Here is a 26,666-nt window from a genome sequence, read left to right as displayed (position 1 = left end):
CGGTGTCGCGAGAGGGGCTCGGCTCGTCGTGGGGAAGAGGGGCGATGGTGAATGCAGTCCCTGGGCTGGCGGGACGGCAGGCGACTATTGCAGCAAAAGACAGAGGCAGAGGAGAGGGCTATGACAGTGGCGCAAACTCATCGAGGCTATCATCCGGGCTGGTAGGCGAGGCGGCGGGGCTGGCGGTGCCCATCTGCTGTTGCGGGCGAGCGAGGGCAGCGGGGAGGCGGGGGACAGTGAAGGAAGAGGCGGGGGTGAAGAGCGGGCGAAGCCAAGGGATGGCGGTGGTGTGAGAGGGTCGTAGGGGCGTGAGGAGCGGAGGAGAGAGGAAGGGAGGGCGTCTTGTCATGGCATGGCAGAGCAGACCACGGCAGGCTGAATTTCATCGTCTGGGGTACCTGATCCCTGTCTCTTCCGCGCGCCAAAGCTCCCGCCTACTAGCGCAGTAAAGTGGGCGGCCGGCCCCAAACAGCAACCAACGGCCAAACACTTGTCGTGGTGTTTTTTTCTCCTCGTCGCCCTTTGCCTCGCCTTCGCCCGTTTGTCGCCCCCCTGTGTCTTGCTACTCCCGTGTTCCGTCCTCTTCACTATGGCCACAGACATGGCTACTCTCTCACAACTCCTCCAGGCCAGTCTGGACCCCCGCCAGAACAAGCAGGGTGAGTACCGTCTTTTGTTTATCACTGCCCCTACCATAGTGCAAGCATGTGGACGACCAAAGCAATGCACATTGCTTCAACTGTCTGCACTATGTAGACGATACAGAATAGATGTATATGCACGACTACGCCGTGTGTGACCGCATCACTTCCTCTCACCGCACCCCTCCATCGCCTCCCCCCCCCCCGTACTAACTTTTCGCAGCCGAAGCAGCCATTGCCCAGGAACAGACCAAGCCCGGTTTCTCCCTCACACTCCTCCAGATTGTCGCCTCGGACGCCAACCCGCAGACTACACGGTTAGCTGCCGCGCTCTACTTCAAGAACTTCATAAAGCGGAATTGGGTGGACGAAGATGGCAACTACAAGCTGCCCGAGGACGAGGTCGTCGCAATCAAGAGAGAGCTGATAGGCCTCATGGTCTCGGTGCCAGCAAGTCTGCAGGCCCAGCTCGGTGAGGCCATCAGCGCCATTGCAGACAGCGACTTCTGGCAGAGATGGGACACCTTGGTCGACGATCTGATTTCGCGCCTTACCCCCGACAACACAGTCGTCAACAATGGCGTACTTCAAGTCGCACACTCCATCTTCAAACGATGGCGGCCCCTCTTCCGTTCCGACGACCTCTTCACTGAGATCAATCACGTCCTGTCCAAGTTCGGCCAACCCTTCCTCCAACTGCTCGAAAACACCGATGCCCTCATCACAAACTCGCAGGGCAACCCCGAGACACTGAAGAACGCCTTTACCACGCTCGATCTCTTGATCAAGCTTTTCTATGATCTTTCATGCCAGGATCTGCCTCCCGTCTTTGAAGACCACATCACCGTCATCTCAGGACTTCTCCACAAGTACCTCACCTACGACAACCCCTCCCTACACACAGACGACGACACCGAGTCGGGGCCACAGGAGTATGTGCGCGCCGGTATTTTCGAGGCGCTCATGCTCTACATCCAAAAGTACGAAGATGTTTTCGGTCCGCATCTGGGCCAGTTCATCGAGAGCACCTGGAGCTTCTTAATGTCTGTCGGGCTAGAGACAAAGTACGACATTCTAGTCAGCAAGGCGCTGCAGTTCCTTACCGCAGTGGCCTCGACACAACACGCCGCCGCCTTTAATAACCAGGACGTCTTGGTCCAGGTGATTGAAAAAGTCATTCTGCCCAATCTGACATTGCGCGAGTCTGATATCGAATTGTTCGAGGACGAGCCGATTGAGTTCATCAGAAGAGATCTTGAGGGCTCAGACAACGATACCCGCAGACGCGCTGCTACCAACTTCTTGCGCCAACTCATGGCTCGCTTCGAGGGACTTGTCACGAGCACCTCCAAGACCTATATCGACGCCTATCTCCAGGACTATGCCAAGGACACTGCCAATAACTGGAAGTCTAAGGACACTGCAGTCTACCTCTTCACTGCTATTGCTGCAAAGGGTACCGCGACCGCTGGCCAGGGTGTAATGAGCGTCAACGAAAATGTCAACATCCTCGAGTTCTTCCAGGCGCATATTGCCGCTGATCTGCAAGCACAAGGTGCCTCACCAATCCTCAAAGTTGATGCCATCAAGTTCCTCTACGTCTTCCGCAGCCAGCTATCACCCGACCTGTGGCGTGCTGCCTTCCCGCTGCTCGTCAACCAACTAGGCGACGAAAACTATGTCATCCACACATATGCGGCTATTGCTGTAGAACGCGCTCTGTTCATGACTGACGCCAACCGACAGCCTATCATTCCCAAGGCTGACGTGGAGGCGTCGTCCAAGGATCTTCTGGCGCACTTGTTCAAGCTCATCACCAAGAACTCTGCCCCTGAGAAGATTCAGGAAAACGAGTTCCTGATGAAGTGTGTTATGCGTGTGCTCATTTTCGTGCGCGATGGCGTTTTGCCAATTTGCGAAACAGTTCTCCAGAACTTCATCAACATTGTCAAAGTCATCAGGCACAATCCCAGCAATCCCCGCTTCCAATACTACCTATTTGAGGGCATAGGCGCGCTCGTTCGATTTGGTGCGCCCAAGCACCCTCAGTTCTTCGAAGAGAAGCTGTATGAGCCGTTTGCGGCTTGTCTGCAGGCTAATGTCGAGGAGTTCTCTCCCTACATCTTCCAAATATTCTCTGCACTGCTCGAAGCGAACCCCTCTGGCGAGCTCAGCGAATACTACAGAAGCCTATTTGCAATCATCATCCAGGGTGCCGTCTGGGAGCAGCGTGGTAACGTACCTGCATTGGCCCGTCTCCTCAGCGCCATGGTTTCTCGCGATGCCCAACACATTGTCGCCAACAAGCATTTGGAACCCATTCTGGGTATTTTCCAAAAGCTTGTCACCAGCAAGGCACACGAAACTTATTCATTCGAGCTCATCGAGTCGGTCGTCGCTAATATCCCAGCCGATGCACTCCAGCCATACTTTGTCACTATTCTCCAGCTGATGCTGACGAGGTTGTCCAACATGAAGACGGAGAACTTCCAGCAACGCTTCATTGCCTTTTACCACTTTGTCTCGGCCCGACTGGATAAGGGGCTTGGCACTGATTTCTTCATCAGTGTCACTGACCAGATTCAGCATGAGTAAGTCGTGCACTTGTTAAAATGTTGATACGGCCGCTAACTTTACAATAGTGTTTTCAAGCCCATCTACTTGACAGTGATCTTGCCCGATACTCAGAAACTTGCACGTCCCACGGACCGCAAAACTGCCGTGGTATCCTTTACCAAGACCCTTGGTGATTCGCAAGCGTTTGTCGATCGATACCCCAAGGGTTGGACACTTACGACTCAGCGATTGATTGAGCTCTTGGTCAATCCACCCGTTCCCACAGCCGCGGACGATATCATCCCCGATGCTGACGTCGATGAGCTTGGCTTTGGTGTTGGCTTCACACAACTCAACACGTGCAAGAAGGCACCTCGTGACCCATTTCCCGAGATTGCCGATGTCAAGCAGTGGGTCAGTCAGTATCTCAAGGACGCAGACGCGCGTCATGGAGGTCGCATTGTCAAGATTGTGCAGGAGCGACTCGACGATACTTCGAAGCAGGCATTGGCAGCATATCTTAGTTAGGTGTCTTTTTTAGTGGTGAACGTAGACTTGGATGATTGGAAATAAATGAAGTAATCGACGAAACAAAAAGGAGGTGTATGGGGTTAATGATACCAGGGGGTTTTTAGAATTTTGAGCAGTTCGGAGTTTTTTTTGAAAAGAAAATTCTCCACGACGCTTTTGTTTAGTAAATTCAAGCAAAACATAACATGTGTACACATATTAATGCGATTATACGTGAAACAGGCTTGGCTATGATGATGGTGTGCATGGTCTTGCCAAGACCACTTTACCCAAACTAACTAGTTTTTCTTGGTCTCGAGAAAATACAAGTAGAAATTGAACGAGTCCTCAAGTAGGTAAGGGGATTGGGGGGATAGCTATTTATGAGCCCTTTTAAATATTTTTTTTCTTCTTCTTTTTCTTTCTTCTCAGTTTTTACCTACTTACTTACTACATACATATGCAATAAGAAATGAACCCTTTATTTATATAAAGATCTTCACGCTCAAATACCAGATATAGCTCACATATCGTACATGGTAAGATTTTAGTCTACTCGACCCTTGTATAGAACCGGATACGAGGAAAAGATTTTGATCCGAGATTGTTTCTTTCTCTCTCTTTTTTATTTGAGGGGGGGGGGGGGGGGTCTAATAGGATGTTTTACTATGTACACGTAATAGCTTGCGGTTGTACGTGTACTTTACTTAATTAAAAAAAAATTGAGAAGTGTAACTTTGTGGGTGTGGGTGTAGGTATGAATGTAGAGTAGGACGTCTTTTTTTTTGTTAGGGGGTTATCAGAGTCTGGGATATGTTGTTGGTTTTTTTCTGAAGGATGGAAGGAAAGAAGATATAAGTGTGGGATGTGAGAGAGAAAGAGAGAGAGATATCGGGCTGTTGGTTGGGTTTATGGGGTTAGATGAAAGGGTAAGTAGTAAAGTAAAAGCATGGGATGGATCAGTGGCTTTTTTTTGAAGAGAGGGAGGGGCGCTTGTGCTTTCGAGGTTGCTTTGGGGTGTATGTATACGTACGTACGCACTTAAGGTATAGTTCTGGCAGATTGCTAGATTTACTCCAGTTATTCTACAACGAAAAATGACCCCTTCCCACACTATGCTTATTCGTACAGCTATTTGGAAATCTCCCTTACTGTAAGCTTTTTTTTTTGCTGCGAATCTTTGTGCCTTTCTGCTAGAGAGGGACAGGCCAACAAAGCTTTCATTGGGATGCTTAAAAGCAGTTTTATCAAACACTGTTTAACGTTTATCAATAATCTAAACAAGAGTTTGAAAAAACAGGCTTTATCTTTTTTGTTAGTAAAATACTAACAAATCTAGATTAGTTTATTCCAAGCTAATTGCAAAATAGACATGATACAGCTGGTTCGGATCCCAGCATGTTCTAACGTATGTGATTGGGCGTAGTACTTGCTTAAAGCGTGTTTGCCGATTTTTTGTTTCTTGTGTTACATCACCATTTCCTCGGCCTATTTCGGGCAGATCCCCTTGGCTTCGTTCAGGGGAATGGGCGGGACTGGATGAACTGTGTAGGGTGATGAAGTGGAATACAAGGTAGTGCGATGGTGAAGGGTGAGGTAAGCGCAGTGATATATGAAGTTGGAGATAAGAGTAGACATGCGAATGGGCATTAGATATATTTATCAGACGGGATTGAACAACTGATGAATCCCTCTTTTGGTGCTTCTATAGGAGACACTCCATGCATATTTCCCACGTTGTGGGCCGAGCTACTGGTAGATTCGGACCTTTGGGTCCACCACACACTTCACAATTACGGCACCTGGCGGTTCTCGAAGGACAAGAGTGGGCTTGTTATATACGGGGTATCTTACTCGTTGTTGTGGACACTTATCCCGTGTATATATACTCCCCCCCCTCCCCCTCCTTTCATCTCCAACCATATAATTTTCCGATCCAACAATGCAATTCCTCACCCTCCTATCCTTCGGCCTAAGCGCCACATCCATCCTTGCAGCCCCAACCGCCAACCCCGCTGCCCCCGCCGCTGCTGCTGCTGAAGAACTTGCAAAACGCCAGCTTATCTGTGGAAGTAATAATCAAAGACAGATAACATGCTTTGCTAGCAACGTGTACATTTGCACGACGGAGGGATGGAAGCAGGTTTCGTCCGGTTGTACGTAATAGATTGGTAAGTTTGTGTGCTTAGAGTGAGAAAGAAGGAGATGAGGCTGGCGGTGGAATCAGGGATATTGAAGTGTCTGTTTGTAAAGGGGAAGAGGGAGAGAGAGAGGAAGCAGAGACGGAGGATGAGGAGGAGGAAGGACGTGAGTGATTCCGATGACGACATAACTGTTTGTAGCCTGCGCGTGAATAAGGCGGACTTGCCTGTTCACACGCCCATCTAGAAATCCGCGAATAATGACAGTTGAGGTACATTCTTGTGTCGAACGTCTGTCCATATGCAATTGTGACTTTTGTTCGCGGGGTTTAGGTAATGGTGAAGTGCAACAGAGATATTTGTATTGATAGTAGTGTACTTGGTGGTGGGAGTAAGATAGCGGAACTAGGTAAGAAAAAACGAAGAGATATCAAGTGCGAAAATCACGTGGTGTGACGAGAAGACAAGGGTATGTATGCATAGCAGCTAGTTACCTAAAAAAGGATGTTTTTGTATTCGAAGTTCTACTTCGCTTAAGTGCTGTAGTCACGTTAGCCGAATACTTGAACTACAGTATTCCTATAGACATGTTATAGATAATTTTTAATTGCGTCATCTTACTTACTTCCTGTATACATTGATAAGGTTGTTTCTTCTTATAAAGAAAAAGGGACATTGATCACATTTTCAATTGCAAGTCAAAATAAAAAGATTGCATCTTCTTCAATTAAAAGTCTTCTATGTCTGATGTGCTTGAAAGAAGAAAAGCTCAAAAAAAACAAGATCGCTTGCTAGATAATAAAGTAGATGCAATGCCAGGCAGGAAAAAACGCTCTAACTTTCTTTTTTGGTTTCGACGAGAAAAATGAACAAACGCCCCCAAGTGATGTTGATCACGAAAAACACACAACACACCGCTCTTCGTATGTTGTGTTTGGACTCCTTGCAAGTAGTACCGCCCTTTCCCTTTCCCAATCCCATTGGTGATCCTTGGATTCTAAAGTAAAAAAGAATAAAAAAGTTTCGTGACGATAATGGGTATCTCTTTCTTTCCTTCTAAAATCATTTGCACTTATGCATACTTCTCAATCATGGCCATGGCGCCGTGCTTCTCGAGACCCTCGAGAGCAGTCTGAAGCTCGGCAACGAAGCGCTTGTCGTTGCGGAGATCGTCACCGAACAAGCTCTTGATGTTGAGCTGAGCCATGGGGCCCTGTGCAGCGTGGGCCTGGAGCTCCTCGGCCATTGGGTCGTCGACCTTGAATGCCTTGCCAGCATCGTCAACACCGTTGTTGTAGCGGAACCAGGCGGCTGCTACAAGGGTGAGGCGGCGAAGGGGACCACCAGCAATGATCTGCTCAGCAATGCTGGGCATGATGAACTGGGGGATCTTGCCGCTGCCACCGAGGCAGATACGGGGAAGCTCGTCCTTGAGAGTGGGGTTGGAGAAACGACCGAGGAGGGTGGTGCAGTAGTCGTCGACGCTGACACCGGGGATCTGGGGGAGAAGAGGCTTAACCTCCTGCTGCATCATGTTGATGATGAACTGGCGGTACACTGGGTGGCCAATGACCTCGTGGATGTAGTTGAAGCCAGCGAGCTGGCCGGCGTAACCCATGGCAGAGTGGGATCCGTTGAGGAGACGAAGCTTGATCATCTCGTACTCCTCGACCTTGTGGACATCGGGAACAATCTGAACACCAGCCTTCTCAAAGGGAGGGCGGCCGTCAACAAACTTGTCCTCGAGCACCCACTGGTGGAAGGGCTCGGTAACTACTGGCCAAGCATCCTCAACACCGAACTGCTGGGCAAGGCTGACCTTGTCCTCGTCGTTGGTGCGGGGAGTGATACGGTCGACCATGGAGTTGGGGAAAGCGCCGTTGCTGGCGATCCACTCGGCAACCTCGGGGTTGAAGTGACGGGCAAAGGAGACAAGCATGTCGTGGCTGATGTCACCGTTCTTCTGCATGTTATCGCAAGAAAGAACGGTGAAAGGTCGGAGACCGGCGGCATGGCGGCGAGCCATGGCGGCGTAAAGGTAACCAAAGACGGTGCGAGGTGGCTGTCCACCGGCCAAATCGGCGGCAACATCAGGGTGGTCGACCTGGAGCTCGTGGGTGTTCTCATTCATGTAGTAGCCGCTCTCGGTGACGGTCATGGAAACAATGTGGGTGTCGGGGTGGGCCATCTTGGCGACGACAGCCTCGGCGTTGTCAGGAGCAAACATGTAATCGGTAATGGCACCGCAAACACGGGCGCTGCTACCCTCGGCGGCACGCTCGATGATGGTGTAAAGGTTATCTTGGGGCTTCAGGGCATCGCGCATGGGAGCGGCGAATGGCTGAAGGTCAACACCGCAGATGGACCAGTCCTGTACGTTGAATTGCTCGAGGAGCGTGTCGACGTAAGCAGCAAGATGGGCTCGGTGGAAACCGCCAACACCAACGTGGACGATTCCCTGCTTAACACCTTGTCGGTTGTAGGTGGGAATGGAGACATTCTGGAGCTGTGCAAGGTTCTGGGTGTTGAGCTTAACGGGGGATGCTACCGCGCGACGAGCTTGTGTCGAAGCCGAGGAGGGAATCTTCTCCTCTTTGCGGTGAGTAAACTCCCTGGGTGGGGCGTTGTAGATGGGCTTGCCCTCTGAGGGGGTTTGCCGAACAGCCTCAGTGGACTGGAATCTGATGGGAGAGGCGCGGTGGCATGGCCTGGTGGACTGGAAGACAGCCCGAGCGCGGGCTGCTCGCAGGAGGTTCCTTGGGACTTGGGGAGGCATGGTTATGTGTGGAAGAGTAACGTAGGTAAAAGGTACGAAGAAAAGATACGGATGGGCAACGAACAAAGGCGGAGGGTCAATGGCTTATAAAGAGAATGCTCAGTCCTTTTTGTGGGCTCGAGTGTACATGTCTCGTAAGCATAGTGCCAGGAAAAAAAAAGTCGCCATAGCGTATGTAGGGGCCCCTATTTTTTCAGAGGGTCTAGACATGGTGGATTCTGAGTCGGGAAACGAAGGCTGATAGCCTGTGCTTCGGGAAACGTGGGCAGTCGCCAAAGGAAGGGGGGGGTGGGGAGACGGGGGGACGGGTGCTGCGGCTTGGATTGTGTTGTGTCGGTGGGCGGTGGCGAGCTGGGATGGGTACGTGCAAGGGGGTAGGTGACCGGTGCGCAGGAACAGTTTGGCGGGCTGGTACCGGACGATTAGGCTTTTTTTTTTCTTGTGGCCTTTGACGCGTCTCTTGGAACGGAGCCCCGATTTTTAGACTGGATAAAAGTTTCAGACTTTTACAGCTGCCGCCTCCGCGGTGTGAAGAGTGTGAAAGGGAGCCACAATTGGGCCGGTGAGCTAGGATAGTGCTGATGCTGGCTGGCGATTTTGTGCGATGCAGAATGTGCAATCACGCCCGCCGTGGGTTGAGTGATGTGATGCAACTGACAGGACGCGGTGGCTTGCCGCTCTCTAGTGTGTATAGTGTAGTGTTTAGTTGAGAGTAGTGGTGATAGGGACACAGCTAGACGACGGGGTTTATTGGCGTGGGGAGGCGCGTGGCGTGGCATAGCGTGGGGGAATGTGAGGTTCCGACGCGTCCACGGCTGGTTACACGAGGATAGCAATAGTACTGACTGCACTGCACTGCACTGCGTTCATGCTCGTGGCTGCAGCAGCCATGGTGGTAGTGGTGGTGGTGTTGCTCTTGTTGACCTGCATCACATTGCCAGGCCTGGCTTGGCATGGCCATGCCGTGCAGCACAATGGCATGGGCGGCGACGACAATGCGACAGCGACAACGACAGCTCTGGCCGCCCTGGGCTCAGCGTAGCAGTAGCAGCATCAGCATGGCAGCATGGCCTTGTCGATGGGCTGCAGCTGGGACGAGAGGGCGTCTCAAAGCGGAAGCACCAGAGAGCATCCGACGCAGCTAGGGATTGCGTTGAGAGATAGGGCAGGCAAATGGCAGCGCGACTCGTTCACCGACTTGGGCGTGTGGGCAGCGGCAGCAGTAGCAGCGGCAGCAGTAGCAGCAGCATGTGCAATGCCATGCCATGCCATGGCCAAAAATGCCAAAACGGCCACCAAAGGGATCTGCGCCGTGCGTGTGCGCCCTGCAGCTGAGCCTCATGCGGTATCGCTGGGCAGCACATCATCCCGCCGGCGCTCCAGTCGTGCTGCACTTGGCCTGCGTGTGCATCTGCACCACGCCCACACCCATATCCATCTCCACCCTACCCATTATTAGATCGGCAAAGAGAGCGGCGGCGACACCGCCCCTCCGGCCATCTGGCCGCTGCTCTAGACGACTCCAGTTCCATGACGCTACCACGTCAATTGCCACCGGGACTACTTAGTCGGTACAAGCCGAGACAGGCCCATTTCAGGGGGGCCTTGCAAGCGCCCATCCTTCCCATCCTTCGAAGCCCCAAATCCCACTTTTGGCGGCTTCGAGAAAGAAAGCAAAAACAAAATACCTGCACGGTGAGCTTGCCTTGCTTATGCTTACCCGGCCCCCAGATAAGCTGCCATGGTGATCCATTCCCCACGCTGCCAGCGGACGCTGATACTGGCCCGTCGTGGGGATCCACTCTTGCAACACCATGCCACGTCTTGGTATAGTACAGAGTACACTACACCCATCTTCACACACTTGTCTACATGTGTATGTGCATGCTAATAGTACGTACATGTGTTGAGGCCGGCTACAGGATGAAGAAGCAACATGGGGCAATCCTGCTCGACAGTGCTCCTCCTCTGCCTCACCGCATTCTCCCTCCCCTGGCCCCGGCCATACCAACAGCGGGACTGGGCCGGAAAATACACTTCGAACATGGCAGGAGCTCGCAATCGTCTCGGCATATTGTTTGTAACCCGCCGTCTGGACTCGCACGCGCCCCGTGTCCAGCATCACGCGTGACATTGGGGTTCGCGGAAAGCACAGGGCCTCTGGTTACCAAGCAATAAGCATCCCACGCATCCACCCCTCCAACACTGCTCTTCACGATGCCCGTTTGAGACTGTGTGCAATTACCCCCAGACGGCCCAATGGCCTTTGCGGACTTCCCCACGGCTTCCAATACTCACTACTTACGCGTCCCCCCATTCCCCCCCCCGTATCCGACTGCGCCCGTGCCATACTCCTTTTTTCTTTTCCTCCACCCGAGCCCCCAAAACACCTTGTCCATTATTCACATCTCTTGGCACACCATGCCTCGTGACTGCATCCCACCCCGGCATCCGCTGCATGTCCCGCGTCCCCGGGTCATGGTCATCCCCTCGACTCATCATCTCACTGAACACGCTGCGACTGCGACAGCGACATGCCTGCCTGTCCATACGCCCAATCGGCTTTTTGCCCGCCCTCCAGCCTTATTTCGTTGAGCACATTGATGAGATGATGCCACCAAGACATGGCCTTCCACAAGCCCACGTGCATTGTCTGGATGCGCATGCACCCATCGGAGTTATTACATACTAGATTGTCCTTTATCCCACGGCATAATTGCCCAGACTACTTGGACACCTCGGTGCATTGTCACTGCCTGCTTTCGGAATCCGAGACTTACATTGTGCTATCCTACCGACAACAGTCACCTGCTCACTGTGGCCATTTCCTTACAGAGACATCCGAGATTGCCATCGATCGCTATCAAACGCGGACAAATACATATACAGAAACTAATTCTGGGCCATATTGGAAGGAAACATGTGGCGGCAACAGCCCTTGTGCTACATCCAAGAGGCATGAGTGACTGTCCTTTGTCACAGTCTCGACTACCTTTCCACACCATTGTCTCCGCAAACAAACATGACACTGACACCTTGCACTGCCAGTTTCACCTCCATCTGCAACATCTTCCCCGCCATCTCGAGTAAGAATTCCGCGAGAAAAGTGAATAGTCTTCTCAGTTTGTCCGGGCCCCCATCTGAAAATGGCGAACACGTTGCCCCACCGCTTCGCCGCCGCCGCCCGCCCCATATATATCTTAGCCTTTTCTCGCCGGGGCCAAGGTTTTTAGTAACAATGGGGTCACTTGTAGGGCTGATCTCCACCTTGGTGCGTGCAGGTACAAGGCGTCCTGGGGGGGTAACTTTAGCGCAATCTTTGCGTGAGATGCAGCAAGGCTTGATTTCTCGGGACCCACTGCTGCGGTCTAGGGATTTTGTAGGCTAAATGGGTGTTTACAGGCGATGATAGTGGAGTTGGCCACTTGATATACCCGTTTTCGATATGTGAGATGGTGAGATTTGCGGTTTACGGGTAAAGAGATCCCGCACTCTATTCGTGTGTTGCCACCATGGTGGAGTTTGCTCTTTCCCCCATCGGTGTCAACGCTGATTGTCTCTTTGGTCAGTGCTTGAGGAATTCTGGGGTCGGCAGATTTCACTGGCAAATTTCGTCATACATACTTGACATAGACTTGGTAGTTGCCTCTTCCTCTGGTCCTAAGACTGTGCTACAAGAGGAATCTGCACTGAGTGAGTAAGCAACTGGTCGCCGTCTTGGTTCCAGATTGTGGGAAAGTGGTCAGATTCAAGTGGCTGAGCATCTCTGCTCCAGTGACTTGAACTGCCGTACTAGTGGTGCATCAAGCCGAACCATGTCCACGACTCTGTAGCTGAATTGATTCACTTAATACTCACACCCAATACTCCAAGCACTTCAAGCGCCTTCAAACACTATCTAGCAATCTTACATCGTCCTACATCACATGCAAACGTACCACTCTCTTATCTCCCCAACAACTCTATCCAAAAATCCAATAAACCTACCTCAAAAATAGCAACCTCGCAACCCCTTGGCCCATGCAACACACCCGCCACACACATCTCGCTTGCACCAAAAAAAAAGCCACCGACCCAGACCGCGGCCGAACGACACACAGCCCCAGTGAATAGGACCCGTCGCTATCTGGCGGGACGGTCCTTCTTGCATCTGGCCCCTTATTATGGTTCGCGCAGGGCTCTACCCAATAGTCCTGTGTAGGTCATGAATAATGTTCCTTGAGGAAAGCTGAGAGTTTAGTGTGGCGAGCGGGTAGTGGCTGATTGGTTGGTTGGTTGGTTTGCAGGAAGGGAAGGAACGTTGAACGACAACCGTCATACTCAAACATAAAAACATGTACATTACTTCCATGTTTTCCCTACAAAAACCACAGTTCTCCCAAACAGAAATATCGTAGACTTTGTACAACCACTTGTACTAGGTTTTCCTCCATCTCTTCATTGCCTATTTGGCACAAGTCCAACCTCACGTGGCTTACTCATCCTCCGTTTTTCATGCCATTCAACTCGCTCACCTCACCCCATCTACCAAACGAAAAACACAACTTTTTTATCTTGTAGTAAATCCTCAAGACTAAGGCAAACAGACTGACGTGCTCTTTCTCCCCACTCAACCCCCCCTCCCCGCTCCAACATGCAGGCCACAGAAATAAGCTCAACACTAACCCAGCCACCAGTGGCAAAAAAAAAGATCGGGACTCGCAAACCCACTTGGGGAAAAAAAAATCTCTCTTCTACACTAAACAAAGCTTCATGCATGGAATTTTGCCTTTGACACCTGCCACCCCTCCCCACATGTCGCCTAAGCCAAGCAGCTAATTACGCAATTGTGCGTGCAAGCCCCTACTGGTAGTTCTGACGGTGCGTTGCCGTTGAGTCCCCGTCCCCGTTTGCAAGGGTATATAGTAGGCAAGGGAGGACACGAGATGGATGACATAAAAGTGGAGATGGGGAGGTGGGGGGGGGGGGTTTGGATTTTGACTAGAGAGAGAGTGTGTGTGTGTTTATATTTTGAATACTAAAGGTATGAGTAGTTAGTGGAAACCAAGGGCTATTATGCACAAGGTATTCTCTATTGAACAACATATACGATACCCTAACGTAGTTGGGCATGCTCAAACCCGTTTGAGGGAGCCAAAAATAATAATAATAATAATAGAAGAGGTAGACCATGCCATGATGTTACATTCAAACATCCCTCATTATGATATCTTGTTTGCGAGAAAAAAAAAGCAGAACAGTGCCATTCCCAATCCCAATTCCCTTTTGCATGCAATACCAGAGAGTTCCCTTAACAACAACTCCCCCAACCCTGCTGTTTCCCCTTCTTACTCGCATCATTAAGATTGACACCACCTCTACTCGCACCTCCACCCCCAGGCCCTTTAACCCCACTCCTCCGATCATTCAAATCGTACTTCCCCGCCTCGATATTCTGGTATATCCTCTCTGCAACCTCCAAAAACGCTCTTTCGACGCCCTCACCGCTCTTGGCGCTCGTCTCCACATACTGCATGACACCGTTTGCCTTGCACCACTCCTCTGCTTCTTCGCGCGAGACCTGGCGCTTGTTTGCGGTGGCTTCGGAGGCGAGGTCGGATTTGTTGCCGACGAGGACGACGACGATGCCTTCTTCGGCGATTTGACGGAGGTCGTGCAGCCACGAGGTTGCGGAGAGGAAGGTGTTTTTGCGCGAGATATCAAAGACAAGCAAAGCGCCTGAGGCGCCGCGGAAGTAGCTGCGCGTAATGCTCTTGTATGTTTCTTGGCCGGCGGTATCCCAGAGCGACAGCTTCATGTGCTTTTGTTCTTGTTTTTGTTTCGCGGGGGAGACGGGGGCTTGTGCTTGGGCCGCGGCTGAGGGGTTGTTGATGTTGAGGGCGTATGAGGCTGGGGGGCCGACGGGGACTATGCGCGAGCCGAATTCTACGCCGATGGTTACGTCGTGGTGTGGTGAGAAGCGGCCTTCGCACAGCCGGACTGTGAGCTACATTACGGTCAGCGCTGGGGAAGAGCGAGCCATATTGGCGATGTTTTTGTCGTCGCATACACTTGATTTACCGCATCCGGAGTCGCCTAGGGATACGATCTTTGCTATGTAATCCCATGGCTGAGCCATGATCGTCTGCAACGCCGTGCGACGGCGGGTATGGGAGCCGGGGCTCGGAGGGCTGGCTTATGTGATGCTCTACACAACGTGCGAGAGAGGCTAGCTACGGCGTGTTTGGAGACGCGGGTTTTGTGCAGGTACGAGCAGTTGGCAAGGTGGGAAGCGTGTTAGCGGGTTTGACGGGAGGAAAGTTGGGTCGATGGGGATACAGGTGAGGTCAGGTCAGGGTTCGAGAATGCGGTCATAGCTCGGCAGCCGCTTGAGTCGAGGGAGACGGCGAACCACGATGTAACTGCAAATGCGAATAGTGCAGATTTGGACGTCCCAACCAAGTACTGGTAGTAGTGTACGTATGTGTGTCTGTTCCATCCGTCCTTTATTCTTTTTTCGCCATGGCTGGTACTCGGCATGTCTGCTTGACATGTCAGCCGAAGTATCTCCGGACGGTATTGTGTGGACTTTGACGGCACAAAGAATACGGCTGTGCCCTTTCAAGGATATTCACATGTGAATTCTACGGCCATGTCGAACACTCCAGGCAACAGCCAACCTGAAAAAAATGTGGGTAGCTAGCGGGCTGGGTGGATGGCAGCGTGCAGGCTAGGGAGGATAGCGGCGCGTGGGTACATGTCCTGTCCTGTTCACGAGGATGTCGGCCCCGACAGCTATCGATAACCCGACGCGCACTGGCTTGGCTCTGCGACGATGAGCAATGCTCATCGACAGCAACTCGCCCGATAGCTTCAGCCTCAATAGCGCCCCATGTCCTAGCGCCCTAGTAATCTATTTCCCACCACCATACTCTGGACTTGCCATCACCACCACCACCCCGCCGGCCGTCGTCATTCTGAATCACTCAGCCTGGTCGCGTCGGGCTGCATGTCTCTTCGACTGCGTCATCCGCGCCTGCCTCATTGTACTCCGGTACCCTTGCGCTCAACCGCCTCACCACCGCTGACCTCTCGCCCGACTGCACGCTTGTCCTGGGGCTGCATCCACAATACATAGGCCCGGGCCGCCACTGCAAAGCCACCTATTTCTGATTCCGCCCATCGCTCGTTCCGCCCATCATGTTCTCCGAATGTACGTAGTCCCGCGCCTTATCAGGTACATGTGACAAGGCCACCGCCTCGTGTCTTGGGTCCTCTGCCTCACTCGCGTGACTGACATGCGTGCTTCACAGATGCATCCAAGTTCCTCTCCCAGTCGCAGTCCCGCCTGTCGCTCGGCCAGCCAGACTCGACCTTGACCCGCAACACCCCCGAGAGGCAACGCCCGTCATCGCGCGCTGCCCAGACCTACCTCCAGCGCCGCAACATGCCCAACCCTTACAACTCGCAGGCCATGAGCCGCTTCGCTTTTGCCTCCCGAACCTCGAATGCGCCCGCCCCTCTATTTTACTCCGCTACCGATGATTTCCGGGAAGAGGACGACCATGTCGAGCACGACCGGGAAATGGCAGATCACTATGCCCTGCAGCGCTCACGGCGGCAGTTTGGCGCAAGCAACTTGTCAGAATCATCCGAGGTTGAAGACGACCTCGTCCAACGATCAGATCATACCATAGAAGCAGACAGGGGTGACCACGACTCTCCGGCTTATGGTTTGGGGCGGGGAATCAAGAGCTCGTGGATAGGCGACAAGCCTGCGCGTGGAAGGTCTACAACCGCCAAACAATCACACGACGAAGAGCGAGAGTCCAGTGTTCCTTTGTCCGAAACCACTGACCGCAGCAGTCGGGGGAGAGGCAATCTGGTAGATGTCGAGCTCGAATCAACAGATCGAGAGAGCATGGAAGAGGTGGATCGAAATGAGTTGATAGGCCATCAGGACGAACAACCACCATCATTCCAACAGTTTCGAAATATGCCAAGGCAAAAACGTGGGCGCAGTCCGCTGCGAAACACCCTTCCCATACCCCAGGAGACCGACGAGGATACCCTGCTCGAGCATCCACGGCCCATGAGTCCGGATCGCCAAACCGTTCCCGACGACGTACCGGAGAACCCGACGATAGCGCCGCGCCACAACTTCTTCTGGGCTGAGCTCTTCATAATCGTCCAGTGTGCCATTCTGGGCACATGGTTCATTTCATTTCTACAAGAGTCGCCACCCAACAAGAAGAACCCGTTGGGCGACACCATTTATACCGTCTTGCACTCATCATTCCACCTGATTGGTGTCTATTCACTCGTCTCAGTCATAGTCGGAGTCTTATGGCTATCATTACTACGGTCCTTTGCCCGGCCTTTGGTGAGCCTGATGCTGCTGGCAGTGCCAGTTGTTTCCGTGTCCTTTTTCTTCTACCCTTTTGTGTCAAGTTTCAAAGGGTCCTGGCATGGCGACAGCGTCCAGGACCGGCTGATGCGGTGGCTCTCGTTTGGCCCATTATTATTGGCTGGCTCCTGGGTGTATACCATTCTCAAGGCGCGTCATTCGCTGGAAAAGGCCACCGGCATGTTGGAGTTTTCTAGCGAAATCCTGAGAGCGCAGTTCCCCTTGCTCCTTGTGGGCATAGCAACACTGGCCGCTGTCATTGTCTGGTCCTGGATCTGGATTCTCATGTTCACACATCTATTTCTTGGGGGTCACTTTGCAGGCAACAAGTCTCGGTGGATCATCGATGCAAGCACATGGTGGCTTGGTATTGCGTTCTTTCTGGACTACTTCTGGGTCTTGGCTGTTATTGCAGGTGTGCAGAGGGCGACTACAGCAGCAACCGTTTCTCAGTGGTACTTCCATCGCAACAGCGTGCCGGCACCTTCTCCCAGGACCGTCGTTCAAGCCTCGCTCAGCCACGCGACATATACCATGGCTGGCACGATTTGTCTATCAACGCTCATTTCCCTTGTAGTTCGCCTGCCGCTCATTGTTCTCCCGAGGAGAATTTCCGGTTTGATCAGCATGTGCGCTTACTCGATAATGCCGACTCCGATTGCTGCCTTGACGAACCCACTCACTCTGACCTTTGCGTCCATTCATGGCGTGCCTCTGAACCAGGCTGCACTGGGTCTTTCGCAAATGAATTTTATTTCTGCGGCATCCCCAACAACGACCCTCGGCCCGAGGTCGTTCAAGGACCACGGTCGGCCATCAATACAGTCATACAGACTCGCCAAACTCCTGCTTCATGCCATTCGCTGGGTCATCACGCTAGCACTTGGCTTTGGTGGCTGGGTCTCGACCGCACGCATGCTTCAACTAGGCAACGGCACGGTGCCCTACAAGGGCAGTCTTTATGCTTATGTCGTTGGTCTGATTAGCGCGGCAATTGGGTGGGGTGCTCTAGGCGCTATGGAAGGTGTCCTCGGCGGTATCCTAGATGCAGTGTTGGTGTGCTGGGGCAGTGAGGTTGGAAGAGACGGCCAAGGAGAGGCCAGGTACTGCGTCGATGCAGGCCGTCTGTTTGGCAACGAAGTCACTGGTCGAGGGAGAGCACGATATGAGGTTTGATGTGAATGTGTGACCGCGTCATTGGCAAGGAGTTTTTCAGGTCAACTTGGATGGCCCCAGTCTCGTTTTGGGTATACCTTGGCTTCTTCTTCTTCTTCTTTTCTTTTTTTACATTTTCTTTGTCATGAAGCCCGTGTTTGGCATGAAATGTAGCGCTTGTACCGCGTAGTAGCACTCGAGAGAAGCATTGTTCTCTATGGGTTTCTTGGTTTAACATATGTAGGCTAGGAGGAGAGAAGGGATAGATGTACAGTTCCAAGTTCTTTTGTCGTATGTTCCTTTAGGCGTGGCATGTAGTGCGAGGACGCAGTGTCCATAACCAGACAATATATACATACATACTTATATATAGCCACGTCCAGCCCGACGGATCTAAGGATGTATGGCGCGATGCAACGGGAGCCAGGCCGGTCTGCGTCATGGTTCGCTTAGCGAGTAGCGTGCAGTGACGCGTGGGAAAGCGGGACCAAGATCAACACGGCTACTGCAGCCCAAACATGGGCCCAGCGCAGCAACGAGCAACACAACAGCGCTCAGCCTCTATGGAGTGCTCTCCCCGTCGCCATGTCCTCGCGCACCGTTCCGACAATGAAATCCCTGTCTACGGCTGAACGTCGCTCCGTGAATGCCAATCACTCATCGGCCTCGCGACCCCGCGTCGCCCTTGGAGAAGAACACGACCGCCGCACCACCAGCACAGCATCGCATGCGAAGAAGCATTCGACCACCATGCGCCCAACTGGCGCCACCACGGGCGAGCGCCGTACCGAAAAGCGCGAGGTGCGAGAGCGAGAGACCGAGGTCAGGCGCATCAAGACGCCGCTGAAGTCCTCGAGCGAGAGCCATCAGAGTACTCGAAGCCGTGCAGAGAAACCGGCGCGTGATGTCGAGAGACCGTCTCGGAGTGCCGCCTCGCAAAAGTCTCAGCCCGAAGAGCCCCAGACGCCATGGGAGCCACAGGCATCGCTGGTACCGCACACAACGGCCCCGCTGGCCACACGCATTTCCATGCCCCCCCTCGCGTCCACCGCCCCCGTGTCGTTGCAGCCTACACCGCTCGCGCAACTGTCGGTCGAGGCCCAGGAGAGGGCAATTCTTGAGGATTTGCTGTTTGTCTTTATGGGCTTTGAGGGACAGTACATTCGTTTCAGCGATGCATACAACCCACATGAAGAGAAGGAGCGTCTGGTCGGCCCCCAGTTTCGTCTGATGCCTGGCCTTGACCCGAGTTTGCGCGACCTGACCAAGTCCATGTTGAAGACTGCCACCCACTACATTGCTGTCGAAGCCTGTGTCGAGGTTCTGAGTAGGGAAGAGTACGGTGCTGTCAACCATGCCTTGTGTGCGGCTGTACGCCGGTTGCTGAAGGACTATCTTACGCTCGTAGCCCAGCTCGAACACCAGCTCTTGACCAACGAATCTTTCACCCTCCACGTGTTAAATTTGCATACAAAACAAACAAGTCACATGTTGTTCCAGCTCTACACTACAGGCATCGAATTGCTGAAAGCAAACGGTATACTAGAGGATGAGAAGGATGAAGACTCGGCAGACGACGATAGCAATGATTTTGAGAACATTCTTGAATCGTTACGAGAAGGTGGCAATACTACCAAGAAACTCTGCAAAGGTGGAAGTGTACTGGGCCTGGTCACAAAACGCCTTGCTTCAATGTCGGGAGATCCAGCAGCGCGAACACTGTTGACTACTCTGCTACGGGAGGCTAGCAGACCATACATGGCCATGCTGAACGAGTGGTTACATCACGGCGGCATCAAAGACCCACATTCCGAATTTTTGATTAAGGAGCAGAGGAGCATCAAGCGCGAGCGGTTAGATCAGGATTACACGGATGAATACTGGGAGAAGAGATATACCATACGCGATAACCTTGTTCCACCACAACTCGAAGCAGTAAAGGACAAAGTACTACTGGCAGGCAAGTACCTGAACGTAGTCCGCGAGTGCGGAGGCGTCGACGTTAGCAAGATTGTGCAGGATGCGCCTACTAGCTTTGACGACCCTCGCTTTCTGGACAATGTCAACTCCTCATACGCCTACGCAAACTCGTCTCTTCTCAACCTGCTCCTTACGACGCATCAACTACCGGCACGACTACGTTCACTGAAGCACTACTTCTTCCTCGACCGATCCGACTTCTTCACCTACTTCCTTGAGATGAGTGAGCTTGAGCTCAAGAAGCCAGCTAAGCACGTTAATGTCGGCAAGCTGCAGTCTCTCTTAGATCTCGCCACACGCCATGCTGGTTCAGTTGCCGTCGAAGACCCATACAAGGAAGACATCAAGGTTCAGATTAACAATACTGGCCTGACGAATTGGCTCATGAAGATTGTCAACGTCCAGGGTCTGGATCAGGAAACTGCTAGTGCTACACTTTCAAGTTATACACCGGCAAATTCTGCGCCCATTACAGACGATACCAACATTACAGGATACCAGGCGCTGGTCTTTGATTACGCCATGCCATTCCCACTGTCACTGGTAGTCAGCAGAGTCACCCTAACGCGCTACCAACTGCTCTTCCGATACCTCCTGAGTTTAAAGCATCTTGAGACAGACCTGGCCAAGTGCTGGGGCGAGCAAGGCAAGAATGCCGCCTGGAAACACCATTCAAGAAACCCTCGTATTGAACAGTGGAAACGCCGAGCGTGGACACTTCGTGCACGTATGCTGGTCTTTGTGCAACAACTTACATACTACTGTACATCGGAAGTCATTGAGCCAAACTGGACCTCATTAATGTCGCGGATAAGCGAGGAAAAGAACCAAGACGCAAGAGCCAAGGGCAGGATGACCGAGGACGAGAGCGGCGGACCCCAAGTAAAGCGAACAGTGGACGAACTGATGCAGGACCATGTTGATTTTCTTGCAACCTGTTTGAAAGAATGCATGCTTACTAACAGCAAGCTACTACGAGTAAGTGTTCACATGACCCACCCTTTACCATCTCAATTCCCATGCTAACAAAAACCCTTAGATCAACAACAAGATCATGCAGACATGCTCCATGTTCGCCTCTTTCACCTACTCGCTATCCCGCTACCTCGTAACCGGCGACCCAGACCTCGTCGCCCAAATCAACGCCACTTTCGCTCCTCCCCAACCATCCCAACCCTCCAAATCCTCGAAAACCCCCACTCCTTCTGCGGCTGCCCCGCTGCTCAATGCCACGCATAGACCCGCAACCACGCAGTTTGTGTACGACCCCCAGCGCGTCGACAAGATGTTCGACATGCTAGCCAAGTACGAAGAGAACTTCACTCGGCATCTTAAGATTTTGCTGGATACTTTGAATTATCTCGCTGCCACGGAGACGGTGGTGTTTTTGAGTCTTTGTGCACGACTCACGAGTGCGGGTGAGGGGTTGAGTGGGTTTCAGGTGCCGATGGGTATGGAGGGTATTGCGTAGTTTTTTTTTTCGGCATGTCAACAGTGCTCACTTGTTTTATTTAACTCGATGGAGCGGTAATTTTTTCGCATGTATAAGTTTGTCAGGCACTTCAGCGATACCAATGGCTCTATCTACTTTTTTTTTCCTCTCTCTTTCTCTCTGAATGACTGGAGAAGATACAGGCCACATGAGTTTACGACTTTCCATCCCCTCTTCAAATAAAGTAGAATTCTTGGCTCCGACGCCTTGGCATGCAAGGCACAATTAGAGACATTTGCATTGGTGAAAGGAGACGATGAAAAATTGAAGTTTCACTTCAAACCACGCCATGGATAGTAATACAACAAGCCACAACTCAAGAAGAAGAAAAAGAAGAAGAAAAAGAAGAAGAAGAAAAGAACAATCTCTAGTAAAACCTAAACGGACACCCCTTCCCCTTACTCTCCCCCATCGTCTTCTCCCTCACCACCTCCTCCGTCAACTTCATCAACCTCTCCCCCAACTCCTCATCCCTCGACATCTCGCTCCCCGGCTCCGGAATCGCAGGCGGACAAACATACTGCCCACTCTTCTCCGTCTTCGTCGCCGCAAACATGGTGCTAACCGCACCTTCAAACTGCGTCTTTTTAAATGGGGCGAGCCCCACGCTGACGCCGTAACCCGCAAGCGGATACGCCTCGTGGATGTGTTCGACGGATTGGCGTGTCTCGACGACACCGGGGTGGGTGGCGTTGACCAGCACGTTTGGATGCGAGGATGCGAGGTGCCGGGCTAGGTAGCGGACGTAGAGTATGGCGGCGAGTTTGGAGCGACCGTACTGGCCGTTGGGGCCCAGATCCTGGTTTAGCTCTTCGAGGGAGGAGAAGGAAACGTCGCTGGGAGCGTTTTGGTGCGCGTTGGAAGCGAGTTGCGCTATGCGGACTTTGGTGCCCGTGGCAGCGGTGGATTTTAGGAGAGGAAGTAAATGGGAGGTTAGGACTGCGTGGCCCATGTGGTTTATGGCCATGTGTAGGTCGACGCCGTTGGAGGCGAGTTGGTAGGTCATGATGCCGCGGCCGGCGTTGTTGATGAGGATGTCGAGGCGGTCGGTTTTCTGGGTGATTTCAAAGGAGGTCCGGCTTACGGCGGACCAGTCGGAGAGGTCGCATTGTAGCCATTCTACGCGGGAGGCTTTGTCCTGTCCGAGTTCTGAGGCGATGGCGGAGATGGCGTCTGAGGCGATGTCTTTGCTCATGGAGATGATGAAGAGTTTGGAGATGTTTTTGGAGAGCAGCGTGTGCGTGCAGCCGTAGCCTATGCCTTCGGAGCCGCCGGTTACGACGGCGACTTTGCCGCTGAGGTCGGGGACTTCCTCGAGGGAGAATTGCTGGTCTGCGGGTGCGAGGGAGTGGGCGCCAGAGATTGTTTTGCCGAAGTTTTCGGCGATTGTGTTTTTGATTGTTTGCATGGTGCTGTTTGTTGGGGTTTCTACTGGGCCGGCGAAGCGGTCGGTGTTTGGCTTGTTAGATGGAGTAGTTTTGGGTGAAGTTGAAGAGAATCCAGCTACGGGTATGCGTGGTGTTAGGACTGAGATTTTTTGACTACAGCAAGAATGAAGGGAAATCCTAGTCCTAAATAACCTTGCTGCCTGCATGATTGCTACATATGTCACAAGATATTCCCATGTGCTCTCTTTAGCTATTCGGCTCTGAGATCACTGCCTGGTTGGACAGGCCAAAAGCAATCTTGTACAATGACGTTGGTTCCTTCCGGGGAACATAGCAGCCAATGCTATTTTTGCTTGATGTCAGCACTTCTGCACGTCCAGCGCGTTGCTTAGACATTGTGGAGTAGATCGGAGGTAGATCGAATACATTGACATGGGAATGACGCGTTGATTAGAGGTCGGTCGACTATGATGAGTTGGGCCTAGCGTGGCTGTCATGCATGGGTTCTATCTCAACTTCATCCGCTAGTACGCGACGGGCCCTTGCATGACATGCATCAGGGATTGCTGCTGTGTACATTACCATGGCTGTGAAAGCTGGCAAATTGGCAGGAAGTGTATTAGTAAGTTTCTGGTTGTTCTTTGTACGAGAAAGTCAACTTTTTGTACTACAACACAATGCTGACTACGATCATTGTGAAACATTACCATAAAGTTTTAGCAATCATTTTTAAGACTTAACGAAATCTCTCAATTCATCTCATTTTTTCAACCGAACTACGGAAACAACCACTAACATATACTAGGCCGCAACCATGTCTTCTCCAACAGGCCCCCATTCCACCAACATCACCGACACCACCCCAAACAACGCAGCCGAAGCCCACAAAGCCCGCACTAACTCTGACATAATCAACCTCTTCAAAAAACCCCCCATCTCAGACGCCAACCCCCCCTCCATCAAAGGCATAGGACTTTACACCCACATCGCCGCTCCCACCAATCCCAGCCCAGAAATCCCCTCTCACCCAGTCTTCCTGCCCATCACTCAAACCCCCACCGGAAAAGCCCCTTTCAACCCTCATCTACCAGATGAAATCCGCGACCTATGTTCGGACATACGCGACCTAATCCGCGACGAAGAAGCAGCCGTAGCGAACCGCTCCCTCAGTTTTGACGAACTCACCAAACGCTACGCTGGACTTCCTGTCCCGCTGCAATCCACTGGCGTGACTACCTCTGTGCCGGGTGAAATCCCAAAGAAAGGTGGGCAACAGGTGCGTGCTGATGTCCTGGGTGACGCGACGGCGCTGGCGGTGAGGGCGAAGGGGGATGTGGTTATGCGGGAGGACGGAGGAGGGCGACAGGGTGTGGAGAGGGAGGTGGGAGTGCAGAGTGGGAGTCGCCGGGTGTCGGTTGATGTAGCGGGGTCTGGGGTGGCTGGAAGGGAGGATGTGGTTATGCGGGAGGTGGAGGAGGAAACGGCGAGGAAACTACCGCCTGGTACGCATATTTATCGGGAGGATCCGAGGAGGAGGAGGTGAGGTGGGATTAGGAAGGTGCATGAGGATTTTTAAGGGTGCTATGGATGTATTCTAATGTGGCTGTTATTGTAAAGCAAGGGAGTGCTGGTTGAAAACCTAAAGTATATGGTTGATATATATGGCACGGCAAGTATTTCTACGACAGGACAGTCTTTTTCTTTTAATATTACAAAGATTTCACATTCCAAACCACTAAAGATATCCACATAACTCGTACACACCACTAGTTTGTAAAATAGCATACACACATAATCCCACCCACCCATCAAACACCAACCATCCAGTCAGTAAGTCAAAAAAAGGGTATATCTCCCTCCACATTCCATCCTACCTAATCACACCGCCGTCATTCTAACAACCCCAAACCCATCCTCCCTCTCTACTGCCCTCCCCCCACCAACCATATACGTCCCACCCCCCTTCTCATCAAACCACCGACTACACCGATGCCAACTCGGCAAACCCTCGGGATCCTCATCTTCATTCTTGCAATCCCGACCACACCCACCGTTCTGCCGCCATTGTGCCCCAGCCCACTTGCTGCACCGCGCATACTCTGCGCAATTTTGCCTTATTTTCTTCTTCTTTTGCTGTGAGAGATCGGACAGGAGTGGGCGGGGGATTAGACGGCGCAGGGTGATGACGGCGTGGGCGCAGAAGTCGAGGAGCGGGAGGGGAAGCTGGGTGAATGCTAGAGCGGTGGTTTCGAGGGATTCGAGGGTGTATATGAGTTCTTCGGGGGCGGAAAGCAGGAAGGATACGGCTTGTTGATCTTGTTTCGGGTGTTTGGAGAGGAGGCTTGAGGCTTTGCGGCGGAGGGAGCGTTTGTGGCCTTGTTCTAGGTCTTTATGATGGTGAGATTCAAGAAAGGGGGGTGGAGGTGTGATGGCTCGGACGATTGCGTCGTCGAGTTCTTCTAAGGAGGCGGTTCCTGTGCTGCCGATTTCGTGTTCTAGTACTTCTTTTGAGCAGCCTGCCATAGCCATATAGACAAGATCTTTTAATTCCATTAATAGCTCGAAGATAATGCGCTGGGGGACGGGTTTTTGCTCAAAGAGAGCCTGGACGGGGGGAAGAAACTTTTGTGCTATTTCTCCGCCTGTGTATAGGTTCTTGCCATTGGCGAATGGGGCATTGTCATTCATCTGAAATTCGATTTTGGACATTTGACGTGACAGGCCGGCTGCGAGGTGGCGAATCTGGACCAACGGATTCTGAGTGAGAGAAGACTGAAGGGTTGGCGCAAGGTCTATCAAGATATCAGCATGCGCCTGATTCTACAGATTCGACTACATTGACGAGTATGTCAAGTCTTTAGGTACATACCAGTGAAGGCGACTTCTCCAGCAAGTGCCACAAGCGCTTCAGCAAGTTCCTTTTCCTTCTCCTTCAGCTCCCGTCTTTGGTTCTGCATTGCCCGCCATGGTACCACGAAGCTAATGCTCTTTCCACCCACATCCACTGTCTTTCCATCTGAAACCTCTTGTGCACTTTCTGAAATACCCCCCTTGGTATATTTGTTTCCTTTTTGCCTCTGAAGATCTTCTTGGTGGTACTGCAAGGTGAGCAAGAGATCGTTGTTGTCTTTGGTGTTACGGAGGTTGCGCCAAACACCCAGGACGGCATTAGTGGAGAAGAGATGTTGATACGGCGACATTGTGTTTGCACAGACAAGATAGGCTTCACATTGCTGATATTTGAATCGTAAAGAATGACCGCGGCGCAAAAGCACACAGTATGTATCTGGATTGTGTATGTACTCGATCCGCCGGGCGCTTTGTTTGCAAGTTGGCGGATGAATGCTGCGAACCCCTGTTTGTCAACAGATTTAACCACATTAGGAAGACAACACGTGGGGCGGCATGTGAGGGGCAACGCACGCGCGATTCATGATGCTGGGTCAATAGTACAATTGTATTGTTATCTTCATCCAGTCATGAGTTTCGACACTTGGAATCGACCCTACGTGGAGGTCTCTATAGTACAGTCGTATATCAGCATTCCATCCCAACCAGTCCCGAAAGATCAAACAAAGCCCAAGCGATTCCGTTATGCTGATGCGCCGAGGAACACCAAAATATGCGTCGCTACGAACATT

At 52.1% G+C, this 26,666-nt stretch overlaps 10 protein-coding genes across 10 annotated transcripts; 5 read left to right on the top strand and 5 right to left on the bottom strand.

The window, feature by feature from the left end:
• Window positions 1-589: 589 nt before the first annotated feature.
• On the top strand, window positions 590-3,725 carry COCMIDRAFT_103710 (uncharacterized protein; the record flags this gene model as incomplete). Its single annotated transcript, XM_007692946.1, has 3 exons — window positions 590-659; window positions 865-3,232; window positions 3,284-3,725. 3 exons carry the CDS (start codon window positions 590-592, stop codon window positions 3,723-3,725), a joined length of 2,880 nt encoding a protein of 959 aa, XP_007691136.1.
• Window positions 3,726-5,649: 1,924 nt separating this feature from the next.
• COCMIDRAFT_29007 (uncharacterized protein) lies at window positions 5,650-6,455 on the top strand (the record flags this gene model as incomplete). The annotated part of the gene is made up of 4 exons (XM_007692933.1): window positions 5,650-5,779; window positions 5,814-5,863; window positions 5,897-6,014; window positions 6,445-6,455. The coding sequence occupies 4 exons, from the start codon at window positions 5,650-5,652 to the stop codon at window positions 6,453-6,455; spliced, it is 309 nt and encodes a 102-aa protein (XP_007691123.1).
• A 465-nt stretch (window positions 6,456-6,920) lies between these two features.
• COCMIDRAFT_103687 (uncharacterized protein) lies at window positions 6,921-8,624 on the bottom strand (the record flags this gene model as incomplete). The annotated part of the gene is made up of 1 exon (XM_007692945.1): window positions 6,921-8,624. One exon carries the CDS (start codon window positions 8,622-8,624, stop codon window positions 6,921-6,923), a length of 1,704 nt encoding a protein of 567 aa, XP_007691135.1.
• Window positions 8,625-9,443: 819 nt separating this feature from the next.
• Window positions 9,444-10,697, bottom strand: COCMIDRAFT_29005 (uncharacterized protein; the record flags this gene model as incomplete). The annotated part of the gene is made up of 3 exons (XM_007692932.1): window positions 9,444-9,651; window positions 10,345-10,492; window positions 10,526-10,697. 3 exons carry the CDS (start codon window positions 10,695-10,697, stop codon window positions 9,444-9,446), a joined length of 528 nt encoding a protein of 175 aa, XP_007691122.1.
• A 3,217-nt stretch (window positions 10,698-13,914) lies between these two features.
• On the bottom strand, window positions 13,915-14,742 carry COCMIDRAFT_8050 (uncharacterized protein; the record flags this gene model as incomplete). Its single annotated transcript, XM_007692927.1, has 2 exons — window positions 13,915-14,610; window positions 14,674-14,742. The coding sequence occupies 2 exons, from the start codon at window positions 14,740-14,742 to the stop codon at window positions 13,915-13,917; spliced, it is 765 nt and encodes a 254-aa protein (XP_007691117.1).
• A 1,061-nt stretch (window positions 14,743-15,803) lies between these two features.
• COCMIDRAFT_8049 (uncharacterized protein) lies at window positions 15,804-18,186 on the top strand (the record flags this gene model as incomplete). The annotated part of the gene is made up of 2 exons (XM_007692926.1): window positions 15,804-15,816; window positions 15,917-18,186. The coding sequence occupies 2 exons, from the start codon at window positions 15,804-15,806 to the stop codon at window positions 18,184-18,186; spliced, it is 2,283 nt and encodes a 760-aa protein (XP_007691116.1).
• A 471-nt stretch (window positions 18,187-18,657) lies between these two features.
• On the top strand, window positions 18,658-21,616 carry COCMIDRAFT_103758 (uncharacterized protein; the record flags this gene model as incomplete). The annotated part of the gene is made up of 2 exons (XM_007692944.1): window positions 18,658-21,123; window positions 21,185-21,616. Coding segments are annotated over 2 exons (2,898 nt in total), but the record flags the coding sequence as incomplete, so codon positions are not given.
• A 388-nt stretch (window positions 21,617-22,004) lies between these two features.
• COCMIDRAFT_103696 (uncharacterized protein) lies at window positions 22,005-23,045 on the bottom strand (the record flags this gene model as incomplete). The annotated part of the gene is made up of 1 exon (XM_007692943.1): window positions 22,005-23,045. The coding sequence occupies one exon, from the start codon at window positions 23,043-23,045 to the stop codon at window positions 22,005-22,007; it is 1,041 nt and encodes a 346-aa protein (XP_007691133.1).
• Window positions 23,046-23,839: 794 nt separating this feature from the next.
• On the top strand, window positions 23,840-24,568 carry COCMIDRAFT_103747 (uncharacterized protein; the record flags this gene model as incomplete). Its single annotated transcript, XM_007692942.1, has 2 exons — window positions 23,840-24,232; window positions 24,302-24,568. 2 exons carry the CDS (start codon window positions 23,840-23,842, stop codon window positions 24,566-24,568), a joined length of 660 nt encoding a protein of 219 aa, XP_007691132.1.
• Window positions 24,569-24,903: 335 nt separating this feature from the next.
• On the bottom strand, window positions 24,904-26,225 carry COCMIDRAFT_103748 (uncharacterized protein; the record flags this gene model as incomplete). Its single annotated transcript, XM_007692941.1, has 2 exons — window positions 24,904-25,767; window positions 25,926-26,225. The coding sequence occupies 2 exons, from the start codon at window positions 26,223-26,225 to the stop codon at window positions 24,904-24,906; spliced, it is 1,164 nt and encodes a 387-aa protein (XP_007691131.1).
• Between the last annotated feature and the right edge of the window lie 441 nt (window positions 26,226-26,666).

The sequence above is a fragment of the Bipolaris oryzae genome (assembly GCF_000523455.1).
Source record: "Bipolaris oryzae ATCC 44560 unplaced genomic scaffold scaffold_146, whole genome shotgun sequence".
In the NCBI taxonomy this organism is placed as follows: Eukaryota; Fungi; Ascomycota; class Dothideomycetes; order Pleosporales; family Pleosporaceae; genus Bipolaris; species Bipolaris oryzae.
The sequence above is the reverse complement of the archived record's forward strand: the minus strand, read 5'-3'. Positions and strand labels throughout refer to the sequence as shown.